Source organism: Pocillopora damicornis, chromosome 4, assembly GCF_964200805.1.
Source record: "Pocillopora damicornis chromosome 4, jaPocDami1.2, whole genome shotgun sequence".
Classification (NCBI taxonomy): domain Eukaryota; kingdom Metazoa; phylum Cnidaria; class Anthozoa; order Scleractinia; family Pocilloporidae; genus Pocillopora; species Pocillopora damicornis.
In genome coordinates this window covers 5,406,435-5,418,437 of record NC_142673.1, presented here as the reverse complement: position 1 = coordinate 5,418,437, position 12,003 = coordinate 5,406,435, and the positions used below count along the sequence as shown (strand labels likewise).

General features: G+C 39.6%; 1 protein-coding gene across 6 annotated transcripts in view; it reads right to left on the bottom strand.

Annotated features, from left to right (window-relative positions):
- Positions 1–12,003, bottom strand: part of LOC113677762 (A disintegrin and metalloproteinase with thrombospondin motifs 7) — a 30,687-nt gene that overhangs the window by 3,948 nt on the left and 14,736 nt on the right. For all 6 annotated transcript variants that reach the window (XM_027194601.2, XM_027194603.2, XM_089203338.1 and 3 more), the window contains 16 exons: positions 11,355–11,539; positions 10,212–10,295; positions 9,651–9,775; positions 9,293–9,336; positions 8,760–8,865; positions 6,037–6,180; positions 5,431–5,575; positions 4,892–4,984; positions 4,031–4,176; positions 3,504–3,567; positions 3,091–3,196; positions 2,709–2,845; positions 2,047–2,167; positions 1,234–1,475; positions 785–917; positions 166–292 (listed from right to left, as the gene is read on the bottom strand). In XM_027194601.2, coding sequence (XP_027050402.2) covers positions 166–292; positions 785–917; positions 1,234–1,475; positions 2,047–2,167; positions 2,709–2,845; positions 3,091–3,196; positions 3,504–3,567; positions 4,031–4,176; positions 4,892–4,984; positions 5,431–5,575; positions 6,037–6,180; positions 8,760–8,865; positions 9,293–9,336; positions 9,651–9,775; positions 10,212–10,295; positions 11,355–11,539 — 2,002 coding nt within the window. The remainder of the gene's footprint in view (positions 1–165; positions 293–784; positions 918–1,233; positions 1,476–2,046; positions 2,168–2,708; positions 2,846–3,090; positions 3,197–3,503; positions 3,568–4,030; positions 4,177–4,891; positions 4,985–5,430; positions 5,576–6,036; positions 6,181–8,759; positions 8,866–9,292; positions 9,337–9,650; positions 9,776–10,211; positions 10,296–11,354; positions 11,540–12,003) is intronic.

Here is a 12,003-nt window from a genome sequence, read left to right as displayed (position 1 = left end):
ATTTTTAGAATCCACTCCATTCTCTTTACGAAATTGTCAACGAGAGTGTTGCGGCTTTCTGATAATCTTTCTCTGATTACCACGCCGCCAAACAAAAAGGTTTGATTCACCTATGATTCAGTCCACATACTTTTATTAACATAGTTGAATTATTCATGTACTCACGTGGGAGGACAAAGATCTTCATTACAGGTTTTCTGCCTGTCATCTGGTCTTGGTAAAGGTTTGCAGTATTTATCATCTACTGGTGTACCACTCTCCTCCGTGCATTCCACTTCAGAGCGAGTGGTACCTATGACAGAAATATTTCCAATGCTAAGTCTACACTTGTATTGTTATCAACAACTCATGATTTGATTGTTTATTAAAGCACACCGATGTAAGTCTTAAAAAACGCATCTTCCATAGGCGAACTGTCGTCGTGGGCCTATAAAAAAACCTTCATAGGAAGGTACAGTTATCTTAGTAAGGTGTTTTGTATTTACACCAAATCCTCTATAATCTGTGACTTGGAGTTTTTTCTTGGTGCACTCGAAAATTACAGCTTCTTTTTGGGATGAAAAGGAACGCATCACTTTAATGTCCAACGTGAACGAGAAATTTTTCTCTCCGTTTATAATTTATCTTACTGTTCTTCTCGTCCTCCAAAACATCAAACCAAAGAAAGAAAGAAAACAATCCCCTATTCACCACAAAAGACAAAAAATGGGGATACGAAAGTCTAGTTTTTGATCTATTTTTTGGCCCAATCTTGATTTGAAGTTTGCTTATGTTTCCTACTTACCAACGCCACAAGTAGCTGAACATGGTGTCCAAGCGCTGTATCTCCACTTGAACACAAGTGTGTGGGTTACTGTTTGGTTCTTAGGAATCGTATATTCGAACTCAATGCCTGGATTTTTGGTTTGGAACAGGAGCTTGAAGGAATGAAGACAGGTTTTATTTTAGAACAGCTGTTACCAATTCAAAGGGTCCCGTTGAAGTAATTAATCCCTTAAAGATAAACGATCTCAATTACTTCAAGATTCCCCTCCCTAAGTGAAATGAAAATCAGAAATTTCCCTCAAAACGGGAAAAGATATCAACTCGATAAACTTTCAATTTCTCAGGTTTGGCATTGAATTAAATGTCTACCGAGCGCTTACGAGATATTCATTTTCATATGTAAGCTTGTAAAACAGAGACAAGGGACTGCAGACAATTTTATTCGGTTGAAATTTTCTCCCAACATACCATAATATGCAGGTCATCAGTAGTCGGTCCCAGGGCCTGAAAACTTTCCCTATTGTGTGTCCTTTTGTAGAACACCATGGTACCCCCAGCAGAGTATTCGCCACTCTGTTGTATGTACCAATCACCATTCAGGTACCATTTACCGCTGGACGACCGTAGGGCCAAATAGTTTGAAGCGCCAGCTACTTCTTCAACGCGGATATTTCTGGCACCGGCTGGAATTATTTTTGTTTCGACGTACCCTGCAGGTTACATTACAGAAACGGAGTTTGAGTTTCCTTAAAAACCAAATCAAATCCGGGGTTACGTTCCAAAGTTAGTTGCTCCCCCTCTTTCCCTTTCCCCTCCCCCCCCCTCGATTTTTCTTCAATTTTCAGGGGTTATGTTCAAAGTGATCAGCTGTGGTAACTATGATGTAAGTGTTATCTAACTGTTTAAGAAATAAGTTAACTTTCTAATGAAACTGTCGTTCTATGTCCTAGGGAGGTGGGGGAGGGGGAAGTACGAGAAGATTAGCAATTCGTTCTATCAACTGAGTTGATGTAAATTGGCCACCGTAGAGACTTATTGAACCTGACGTTTCGAATAGTAAAATTCGCGCTGACGAAGGGTTAACGATGAAACTTCAGCTTTAAATCTCACTACGGTGGCCTACATTGTCATCTCATTTGATAAAACCAAGTTATCTTCTAACTGTTTGAAAGTTGATTTAATAACAGAGAAAAGTGAAGTCACCTGTGTTTAAAATTCTATCAATAATAATAATGATGGTAATAATTATTATGATAATATTAATATTCAATATCCATATACCTATTCCAGTTATCTGATTAAAAGTTGACTTGACCGTCTCACACGCTGTTCCATCACCGCGACAAACACCACATTTGTCCTCTTTTGCATTTGAATGAAGAACATTATCACAACCAACATGCTATCGGAAAACAAAAGAAATACGGATTCTAAGTTAAACCGGCTCAGGTAACACACGAAAAGTTTAAGAGCAAGATTATACCCATCTCTCCATAGCGGTCGAAAATGTATCAATTAAATGTTATTGTTCACAAGAAATCATTCCAGCGCAGTAATACGCATTTTTTAGTTGGATGAGAGTTTCGATTTTTAGTCAGCCGTGAAAATGTAACACTGAAAAGTGCCAAAACTGCTGTAATAATATATTGATCCGAGCAATTGCGACTCGTGTATGGTAGACATTTTTCATCTTGCAAGGCTGCGCATGGATTCGTAAGACTTGCATTGACCTTTCTAGTCTCAAGATCTTTCATGAACTCAATTCTCCTCGTCGTCTGCCATAATTCCCTTATAGTTTTAGCTCTGAGAATTTGAAGGTAGAACAGAGAGCTTCTCGTTCGTAATATTTACATTCTTCTCGTCACCTTTCTGCAGATGCTACTATCGTAAAGAGAAATTACTAAGTGGTCACTCCTAGGAGAGGATTTGGTTCGCTTACAAACCTCGCATTTGCCATTGATGCACACGTCACGCTTTCCTGGGAAACAAGGCGTTCCGTCACGCACTTGATCAGCCAGCTTCTTGGAAAAGTACAAACCAAACAGCCCTTTTGGCGTACAGTGCAACTCACAAGGAGAGACTAAAAAAAATACGACAGATATAACGAAACTTTAACTAAACACATTTTGATCTGTCTTGACAGAACACTGCGGGAAGAAAGTGAAATCGAAGGCATTTGCAGGAGAGGTGGTGTCTACACTAACATGCCCAAGTGTTAGTATAACTACTGCAGCGTATAGCGCATAACCCTGTACACGCTCTACGGTCCTATATTAGGTAGCGAGTTGAGATAACGGTCCTACTCTAATGTTTTCTTAACTTTACCTTTCGAGTAGCGTGGCTTCCATTTCCATCGTCTGTTGTTTACGCGTTTTTTGTCAAACTGTGAACACTGCAACTCACGAAAACCTAAGCTGCCTGGAAGGCACGGCTGGAAGAGGAATAACAAGATAGGAATCATCTTCAAAGCAATATTAATTTTAGAATAGAGAAATTTACAATTGAGGTTTAAAAGTAATCTGCGATTGGTGTAAAAAACTTGTGTCGTCTCCTTAACCAATCACATGCAAGACTTAAAACAGTCTTGACTGGGTCGATCGCGTTTCTGGTGCTTCAGACAGCGAACATGTTTTTAGTTTGAGTTTTCATCGGTCCTGGAGATATTTCCTTTTGTTCTGATTGCCTGCTGATATTACTTTTGATACTCGATCGAAAGACGCTCTGTGAAATATACCCACCTGTGTGTTACAAAGTCTGTACTTTTTCCACTCCCCAATGCAATACTTTCCTCCATTAGCCGGTCTGAGGTGCAGAAAGAATTAACAGACTGATCATAGATATGGCAACGACCTCTTAACTAACTCAATTATTACATTTTTTGTTGAACAGCAAAAGCAAATCTCCAGCGCGAACAGTTGCCCAGTAAATCCGTTGCAAAATAGATCCTCCTATAAAATAATTGAATTTCACCACCTTTTTCTCCCCTCAAAGCTCTGACCTGAGATCCGACCAGTTTTCGATGGAGCCGAAAGTACTCCGACATGACATTGATTTTGCTTTGTAAAGCTATTTAAATGATTCAGATCATTAATACCATCCTCTCAGCAAATTAGACCCTAAACTATAACCACTCGTAACTTGAGCTCTGTTCTTGGGATGTTGACATTTGTTAAGATCTGTTATTGGAGGGGGTTAAGGTAATGGTTCAGTTTATTTGGTTTTACGACATTGCAAATGTAAAAAACGCTCTAATATCAAAACAAACCTTGGATTATCACAATGTCTCTCTGTAAAGGAGACTCCAGCACCACAGGTCCTGGAACATTCGCTGAAATTTCTCCACGGACCCCAGCCTCCATCCACACTCTCTGGTATCTCCCCTCTCTCAATGCAGCTGCCTTTGTAACACCACTAAAGAATTACATGATAAGAAAGATGTGAAGTGTTACGTCTTCACAGAATGAATACCAGTCGACGCCTAACTTTTTTCACCTTTATTTTTGACTAAAATTGAGTTCGTCGGTTGTCTTGACGGAATGGTTGTGTAGAGACAATTTGTCAGTAAGTCCATCTATTCTTCGATTTCAAACTCCAGGTTTCAGTACGCTCGTTATTCTTGTTAGGGAATACTTAAAAACGCTGCTGATAGTGGAATTCTAAAGTAGTATTTGTCAAAATTATCTCAGTTCAGAGAAAAAAAAGTAGCCTACATGATTTGAGGAAACTGGTCGAAAATAATCTGATTCTTATTTAACCCTTTACACTCTAAAATCTTAATAGATATTCTCCCTACTGTTCATCATACATTTCTTAAGGTATTGACAAAGAGAATTTGTTTAACAATCAAGAGATTCTTTAGCTGATGATTCATTTCCTTTATTCTTGTGACCTTCATGTGTGATTCAGGAGAGTTATTTCAAGGAGAAATTAGATGTTAGTCACTCTTTGGGGTGAAAGGCCCAAAAAAAAGCTCATCATTTGATAGTGTTGAAGTTCTGATCCGTTGTCTAACTGTTCAATAATGTCTCGATGATTTTGGTAGCACAGATATCGAAAAAGCAAATTTTCAGCCAACGTTTGTAGAGGCTTCCCTTTCAATATCACGAAAAATCGATTCAATATGTACCTTGTTATCCCCACATTTTGTTCCATCAGCAGCTGGCTCCAGTTTAGAATGACACGCCTTACCGACTCGGCACCACAATCGATTACAGATATTCTGCGTATCAATAAGTACTTATGTAATCACTAAAAATTGCTTATTTTGGATTTTGATTGACAAAACCGCGAATACCATAAGGAAAAGGAGTCTACTTAGGGCTAAGTGATCACATCTCTTGTGTCAGTGAAGTAGCCCTCTTTTCACGTTATGCCATAGTCTCATGAACACATTTATTGCAAACTAGTCTGGTACCCAGACCTTCCACAGCCAAGCAGTTGTACATTTTAGCTAAAGTTACACGGTAGGATCTGGGTGCGAGATTAATGTCAAATGTACACGATTCGAAAATATGCGCTTGTTTGAGTTCACACGCAAAACATGTAGACCCAAATTACTATTCTCCACAATTGATGTTAAAGAAGCTCAAGAGAAGAACGAGGTGTAAGAGAGCACCCAACGTTTAAGAGATAACGAGTCGGACTGTGTGGATGTTTCTAACTTACCGTCATGCCTGTGCAGTGGGAAGAGTCCAGACCGTATTGCAGGCGACACTGGTGGTCAGCGTCGTAGATCACCCCTGGTAGCATTCTGGGAAATTTAAAGTCATGCTTTGCAGGCTCGTCATCAAGACAGTGTCCCCATCCTTTGCTGAAGAAATGGAAAACGTAATCAGATCAGTAAGGCCGTAAGAAATAATCAATACCATTCCTTTTACTGTGGTTATAAAAAAAGCCATTGTTCGCCCGCTTAATTTTCGTAAAACAAAGGAACATTGAGATCTTCTCCCTGTTTCCTTTTTTAGTTCACAGTACGAACCATAAGATAGTTGTCGCCGATTAGACCCCATGATCACGATTTTGAATAAAGAAATATAGGAGTCAGACCACTTGACTTGTTCAAAGAGTGGGAAAAGTACGCCAGCCCAATGATGCTGTAACCAGTCAGAGTTAAAAGAAAACGCGTGGTTAGGGAAAGCGCAGGAAAATCGTCCCAAACCTAAAGAAAGTGACTTATGCGTTTGTGAATGACAACATAATCATTCTGATTGGTTGATTGATTAAAGTTTACGTTGGTAAGAACTCGACCACAAATTCGTTAACATAACTTACTTCAAGAAGCGTCTGAGATAATTTCTGCTGCAAGAGGACCATAACTGTTGCCGGCCTGAGGCTTCCAGTTGTGGAGACATCAGAAAGGGTTTGTCTGGACTCCACTTACAGTCGTTATCGTTCCCATCGTGAAGCATTCCAAAGCTGAGGAGACAAGAAATTTGGAACAGTTTTTTTTAACAGTCGAATATCGAGTGAAAAGGATTCCTGATAGACACCAACATGGCACGTCCGTCAAGCCATCGAGTTTCTTTCCTCCGCCTTTTTTTAACTTACCTCAGTTCCGTAATACAAATAGATTTTTGGGAAAATCGTGAACAGATATGTGTTCCAAATATTTTAAAACCTGAAAGGATCGAGTTTAATTCCCATTTATGTCTCATTCATTTCCTATTTATTTCTAATGTGCGGGCAGTTGAGATTGCCAAATATCACGAATTAGGTGGAAGTTAACAGGAATACAAGGAGTATTATGAATTATACTCCTGGGATTACTTTTCGCACCACACTAGAAGAAATATTTTGCAGAGCGAGTTTCCGGCTATTTTTTCATCAAGTAAGATAATCGTCTCCTTCTGAGCCACATATCTGTGGGTTCTCTTTCCTCAATCGGCACCTTTTATTTGGATGCTACTAAAACCCCGAACGGAAAAGGGGAACGACTGATTCTCAGCGACTCACCTCTTCGAAGACCTGATTTCTATCGGACCTGCAATTTATTTCAGTGTAAAACTACATCTCTTAAGTGAAAGATTCATTTGATGCTCAGTCCCTTTTTTCGTGTTTTCATACGCCATTTTAAATTCTTATGCGGATTACCGATGTAATTTCGGTCCAAGATTAATTAATTTTGGCAAAAAGACTGTTATCTGAATAATCTGTGGTAGCCAAGAAGATCTTGAGGTAGAAAACGCCGACAATATCACACGTCAAAATCAAGGGAAAAAAGCGGTCTGATGTTTATCTCTACCGTGCAAATGTTACGCGACCCTCAATTCACGTCCGTAATCCCACAGATAATTTAATCAATGAGTGTCATCAATTCTTATCAGCCACAATATTTTATTTCAGACTTACTGTCTGTGCCATTGCCCTGTAGTATTTGACCTATAAATGAAATAGTTATATATACTAATCGCAACTTATTTTCCACGATGGCACTTGCGCGAAATCGCAGTTATTTTCTCTGACTATATACAACTCAGCGCTGTACACAATTTGCTGATAGATAGTTGGTTGTGCTATTATTGCAAATTAGTGAGATTGTTCTGCAAACCAATTCGTACTAAAGCCCGACCACTTGTCTCCATTATGACGGATCCCCTATCTAACGAACGTGCTGAGAGATCAAATGTATCAGGTTTACGTTTCTTACGGTGCTTCCATTTTACTGCCACAAATTAAGACGTTAATATCATGTAATTAAGGTATAGTCTCTCATAATGGCTCGTCTTGTCCCAACATTTGGCGACTTAAAGACGATCGCTAGTCAGTCATTTATGTAATGATCCACATTTACATCACAGATAAGACAATTTCGATTTAAATTGTCCGATGCTATTTCTGTATTTAAGCAAGTACTGGTTTACATTAAGCGATAGCGAGAAAATTAGAAAAACAAGCGATAAAATCATTCAGGGAGCGATCGACAGAGATATCGTTTTGGAAATAAGAAAACCGCAATTCATTTGTTATTTCCGAAAATGTCAGTCGTCACAATAAACGTCTAGCGTGTAGAAATGTTTGGCTGTTTCTTTGATAGACAAAGCAGCCTTTGCCAATAGGAATTAAGGAACAACGACTTTGTGCTCTATCCACTCTCAACGTTATCGTATCAGAAGATGTTTTCTCACTTCAGCGCGGGCCCGTACACATTATCGGCCTAGTTCCGCCGACCATGCAATTACCGTTCCCTGATGGAAGGAAGGGATCTGATAGAATAATTTCAGGGATAAAGAAAATAGAATTAAGGCTACGAACTGTTTGTTCCTCCGTCCATAGTGTGTCGATTCCTTAGATCCACCGATGGGTTTTTAACCTTTAACCTCGAGGAGCGATTAGCATCTAATTTCTCCGCAAAGTATCACTACTGAATAGAACAATCAAGTCTTGAGAATAGAGGGTTTGATCACTAATTACTTGTGAGAAAAATTCTCGTTGTCAGTGCTTGAGGAAATGTAAACAAAACAGTACTGCCAATACCCAAACTGACGTTACGGACTTAATGGTTGAAGTTCCAATAGCGAAAAAGCTTCCACTTAGCTTAAAGCGAAGGACATTAAACTGATTTTAAGTAACCCAATAGACAAGCACAAAGAGAATTTCTGAAATCGATAGCTCATTAACTCAAATGTCCTCATTCCCAATACTGCAATTTGGAGATGAACTCAGTCAGAGTTGTTATAACTGTATGGTCCGTTTGTTTTTATTTGACAAGCGTGTCAATTTATTGTGCCTGAGGTGAAATCCAAAAACAGCTTAGGTGTCGCAAGCTCATTAAATATAACCATTTATAACCTTAACATTAGTATGCGAGTTTTCCATATTGCTCTCTATGCATTTGCTATGGTTATTATAAGGAGAATTTGAGTTAAAATCAAGAACGTGTTAAATACGCGATCATTTTATTTATCCTCGTGACCTTAGTGTTTGATTCAGGGGTAATCCTGCTGGGAGAACTTAGATGCTTATCAATCTTAGGGGTTCATGGATAACCGTCTTACTTGTGTCCTATCTCGTGGGCAATGGTGTAAGCCAGAGTCAGTCCATTATCTTCATTCACGTTACAGCTTTTATCTTTGGTGCAAAGACCATTCACTTGTGAAAGACCTGGCAAAAAATGAGTGTCAGAACATCCAAATTAAAAAAATGTATTGATATGAAGGGGTAAGTGACTGTTACAGAGAATTTAAAACGATAGCTGAAAGCAAGAAAACAGTAATAACAGTGAAAACAGGAAGAAGATATGATATTAAAAAATGAACTAACAATGGCCCTGACAAGATTTTCTAATGAGGAGAGAAAGCATCTCTCACAATTGCATGCTGCCTCCCCCCAAGTGGTCCTTAACTATGTCATTCTTGCACCAATAAGAAGCAAATTCCTTTCTAGGCATGCCCGCGTTTCTCCGCGCTTTGTCGCGAATGATTTATTGTCATCGGTCGCAGAATCAACATCGTCGCTCGAGTGAGTTTCAACCAAGTGCTGTGAGCATCCTTTGAAGTTAACTTGAAGTTTAGTACCAGTCCTCACTTACCTAATGTTTCACAAGGTTCGTTGATTCCTTTGCAGATATCATGTCTGTTAAGAGGAAAACACGTAACAAAACACAATGAACAAAATCAACGTTCTTTTCCAAGAGGCATGCAATGGCGTAAAAAAATGGTTTCAATTCATCTTTCAGTTACCAAGTCATTTACGAATTCCGAGAGCCCTCACTTTCAAAATGAGGCCAGATGCAAAACCTTTATGCTAAAATAAGTGTTACTTTAACTTTCATGGCAAATTATATCCTTATCACAGCCTTTGCACCTGCCTCTGTTTTGAATCCAAGGCTTGGGGCATTTCGGAATTGAAATGGCCTATTGAGAAACCTCAAACGCACTTGCACTTGCCTGGTTACTAAGACTGCGACATCGTGGTGATTGGCATGTTCCTCTGATTTAGGATTTATAAGAGACGCCCAACGACAGAAGTGCTTCAGTGTGTGACCCGCATGATGGGTGACTTTCAGGGTACTCTGAGGATCATCGAAAAAAGCAATGAAATATTAGAGCAATTTAAAATTGCATGACGAAAGTGATCTGGAATTTCAAAGGTTTTGTTACGCTTCGGTGTGTGATTGGTCTAGAAAACTCGCGCCACTTTCTCAACCGATCAGATTTAAAGCTAAAACAAATTACGGATTGGTCACTCGCGTTCTCTCGCCCCTCAGGGAGTTTGCCTGTTGTCACACTGAGTTCTTGTTGGACTCCTTTGCTGCCGTTTTTTGGTCACGTTAGAAGGTGTTGCGTGATGATACCAAACAACGACTGTGACGGAGCCTGGGCAGGGTAGGGCAACCTTGAAACTTGAAGTACGGTTACGGTGTCCTTACTAATCTTGGGCAACTAGAATAGCCAATGTTTATCCCCTTCGCCCCAAAACCCCATTGTTCTTCCTTTGGGATTCCTTACCGGGTTTTCCCTCAGAATCATCACCCGTACGAGAACAATGTTGATCGCAGTTCCAATACTTGGGTCGCGAAATATGTTGCTCACCTGAAAAATGCGAAAATTACAAAGTTAACAAGCTTGAAAGATTTAGTCAAGTTCCAAATTGGTACAAACGTAACATCAACCAACTAAATTTCAGTATAATGAGGGCAAAAATAATTCTTCAATCCTTTTCACCCTAGATTGATATTGATATTCCCCACACTATTCTCTTCATATTTCTTATGGTATAGACAAAGGAGAATTTGTTTGACAATCAGGAGCTTCTTAAATTGGTGATCACTCTCATGACTGTATATTTGAATCAAGGGTGATAGTGTGAGGGGAAATTAGAAGCCAGTCACTCTTTGGGATTGAACAGGGCGTGAAATTAATTTTTTTTTCCGATAGCCACTTGGCTCCTAAATTCTTCAAAGTGGTAGCCAAGTGGAAAAAAGTTGGTCGCCATTTTCAAAGACAAACAAAACCTTTTTTTAAGCTGTCGGCGTTCTAGATAGACCCTCCAAAATTAAATTTGGGAAAAGATCTTTAACGTGCTACAAAGTGGACACTAGGATGAACGATATACAACGTTCAGGCTCACCTAAATCCAAGATGGCGTCTAGTTATCGATCGAGATGCATGTGTTGCGTTTTGGAAACAAACTTAACGAGGAAGTTCGCCGCGGATTTATCGTTGCAAATCTTTTTAATTCACTATATCTCTTGGTAAGGATATGATGAAACATTCTAGTCGCCAATTTGGCGACTAATTTCCAGGATTTGGTCGCGAAAGTGAAAAAATTTAGTCGCATTGGCGCCTGTATTATGCGCAATTTCACGCCCTGTTGAAGGGTTCAAATTATTCCTGCAGAAAGGCACAACGACTTGGAAAGGCTGTGAACAAGGTTTTAGTCTCTTTGACACTTTCTTTTTAATTCTAACGCGAGATCTAATGTTGCGCAGCACTGCAGGGTGTTGGCAGTGGAATTCACCTCAAATTTGCGCACAATGAAACATAACAAATTCCTATAAATATGACTTACAAAACTGTTAAAAAATGTTGCTGTTCAAAGCAAAATCATCACAAAAGAGAAGGTATTAGCGTGTAACTATACCAACCTACCATATTAGCTATGGTGAGAAGATACTCCTCCAATTCGTCTTTATAAAATGCGTACATAGTTTCATCAGCCACCATCAGCATCTCCACGTTTTTCTCTGTGCTGACCGAACGTCTTTGACGCCCGTGCTGTTGGCTTCTCATCTCGATGAGTGGCGAACGGAGTCGGCGACTCAGAGTTATCGGCTCTTTGAGTAAAATGTAAGAAAGACACTTATCACTCTCCAAAGTTTGAAACTTCAAATGGTTTTTCTTTTCGTTGAATTCAAGTGCGCTTGCCCTAGAATCTCTCTTGTAATACCGTAAAATCCTGTGTTATGAAACTCTTCCCGCTTTTAAAGATCCACCTTACTTTTTAGCCGCTCATCTTTAAGCCCCATTTCCCCCCCTGGCTACCCCTCCTATCAAATCCCATCCACCTTGCGTGCGCACAAGCCCCCACCCAAGGCTTATTCCTTCGCATGTTTTGTTTCGTTATCACCTTATATCGAAATGTGATTTTTGTCTGTTTCTGTTTGTTTTCAGTCATTTGTTTTCGCTAACTTTGCTCCGAAAGTACAGGGTATACGCCACCAACTCCACTCCCGGAACTTCTGGCCGTCGAGACTCCAATATTTTTACATTTGAAGCAAAATACCTCATCAAAGCAGTA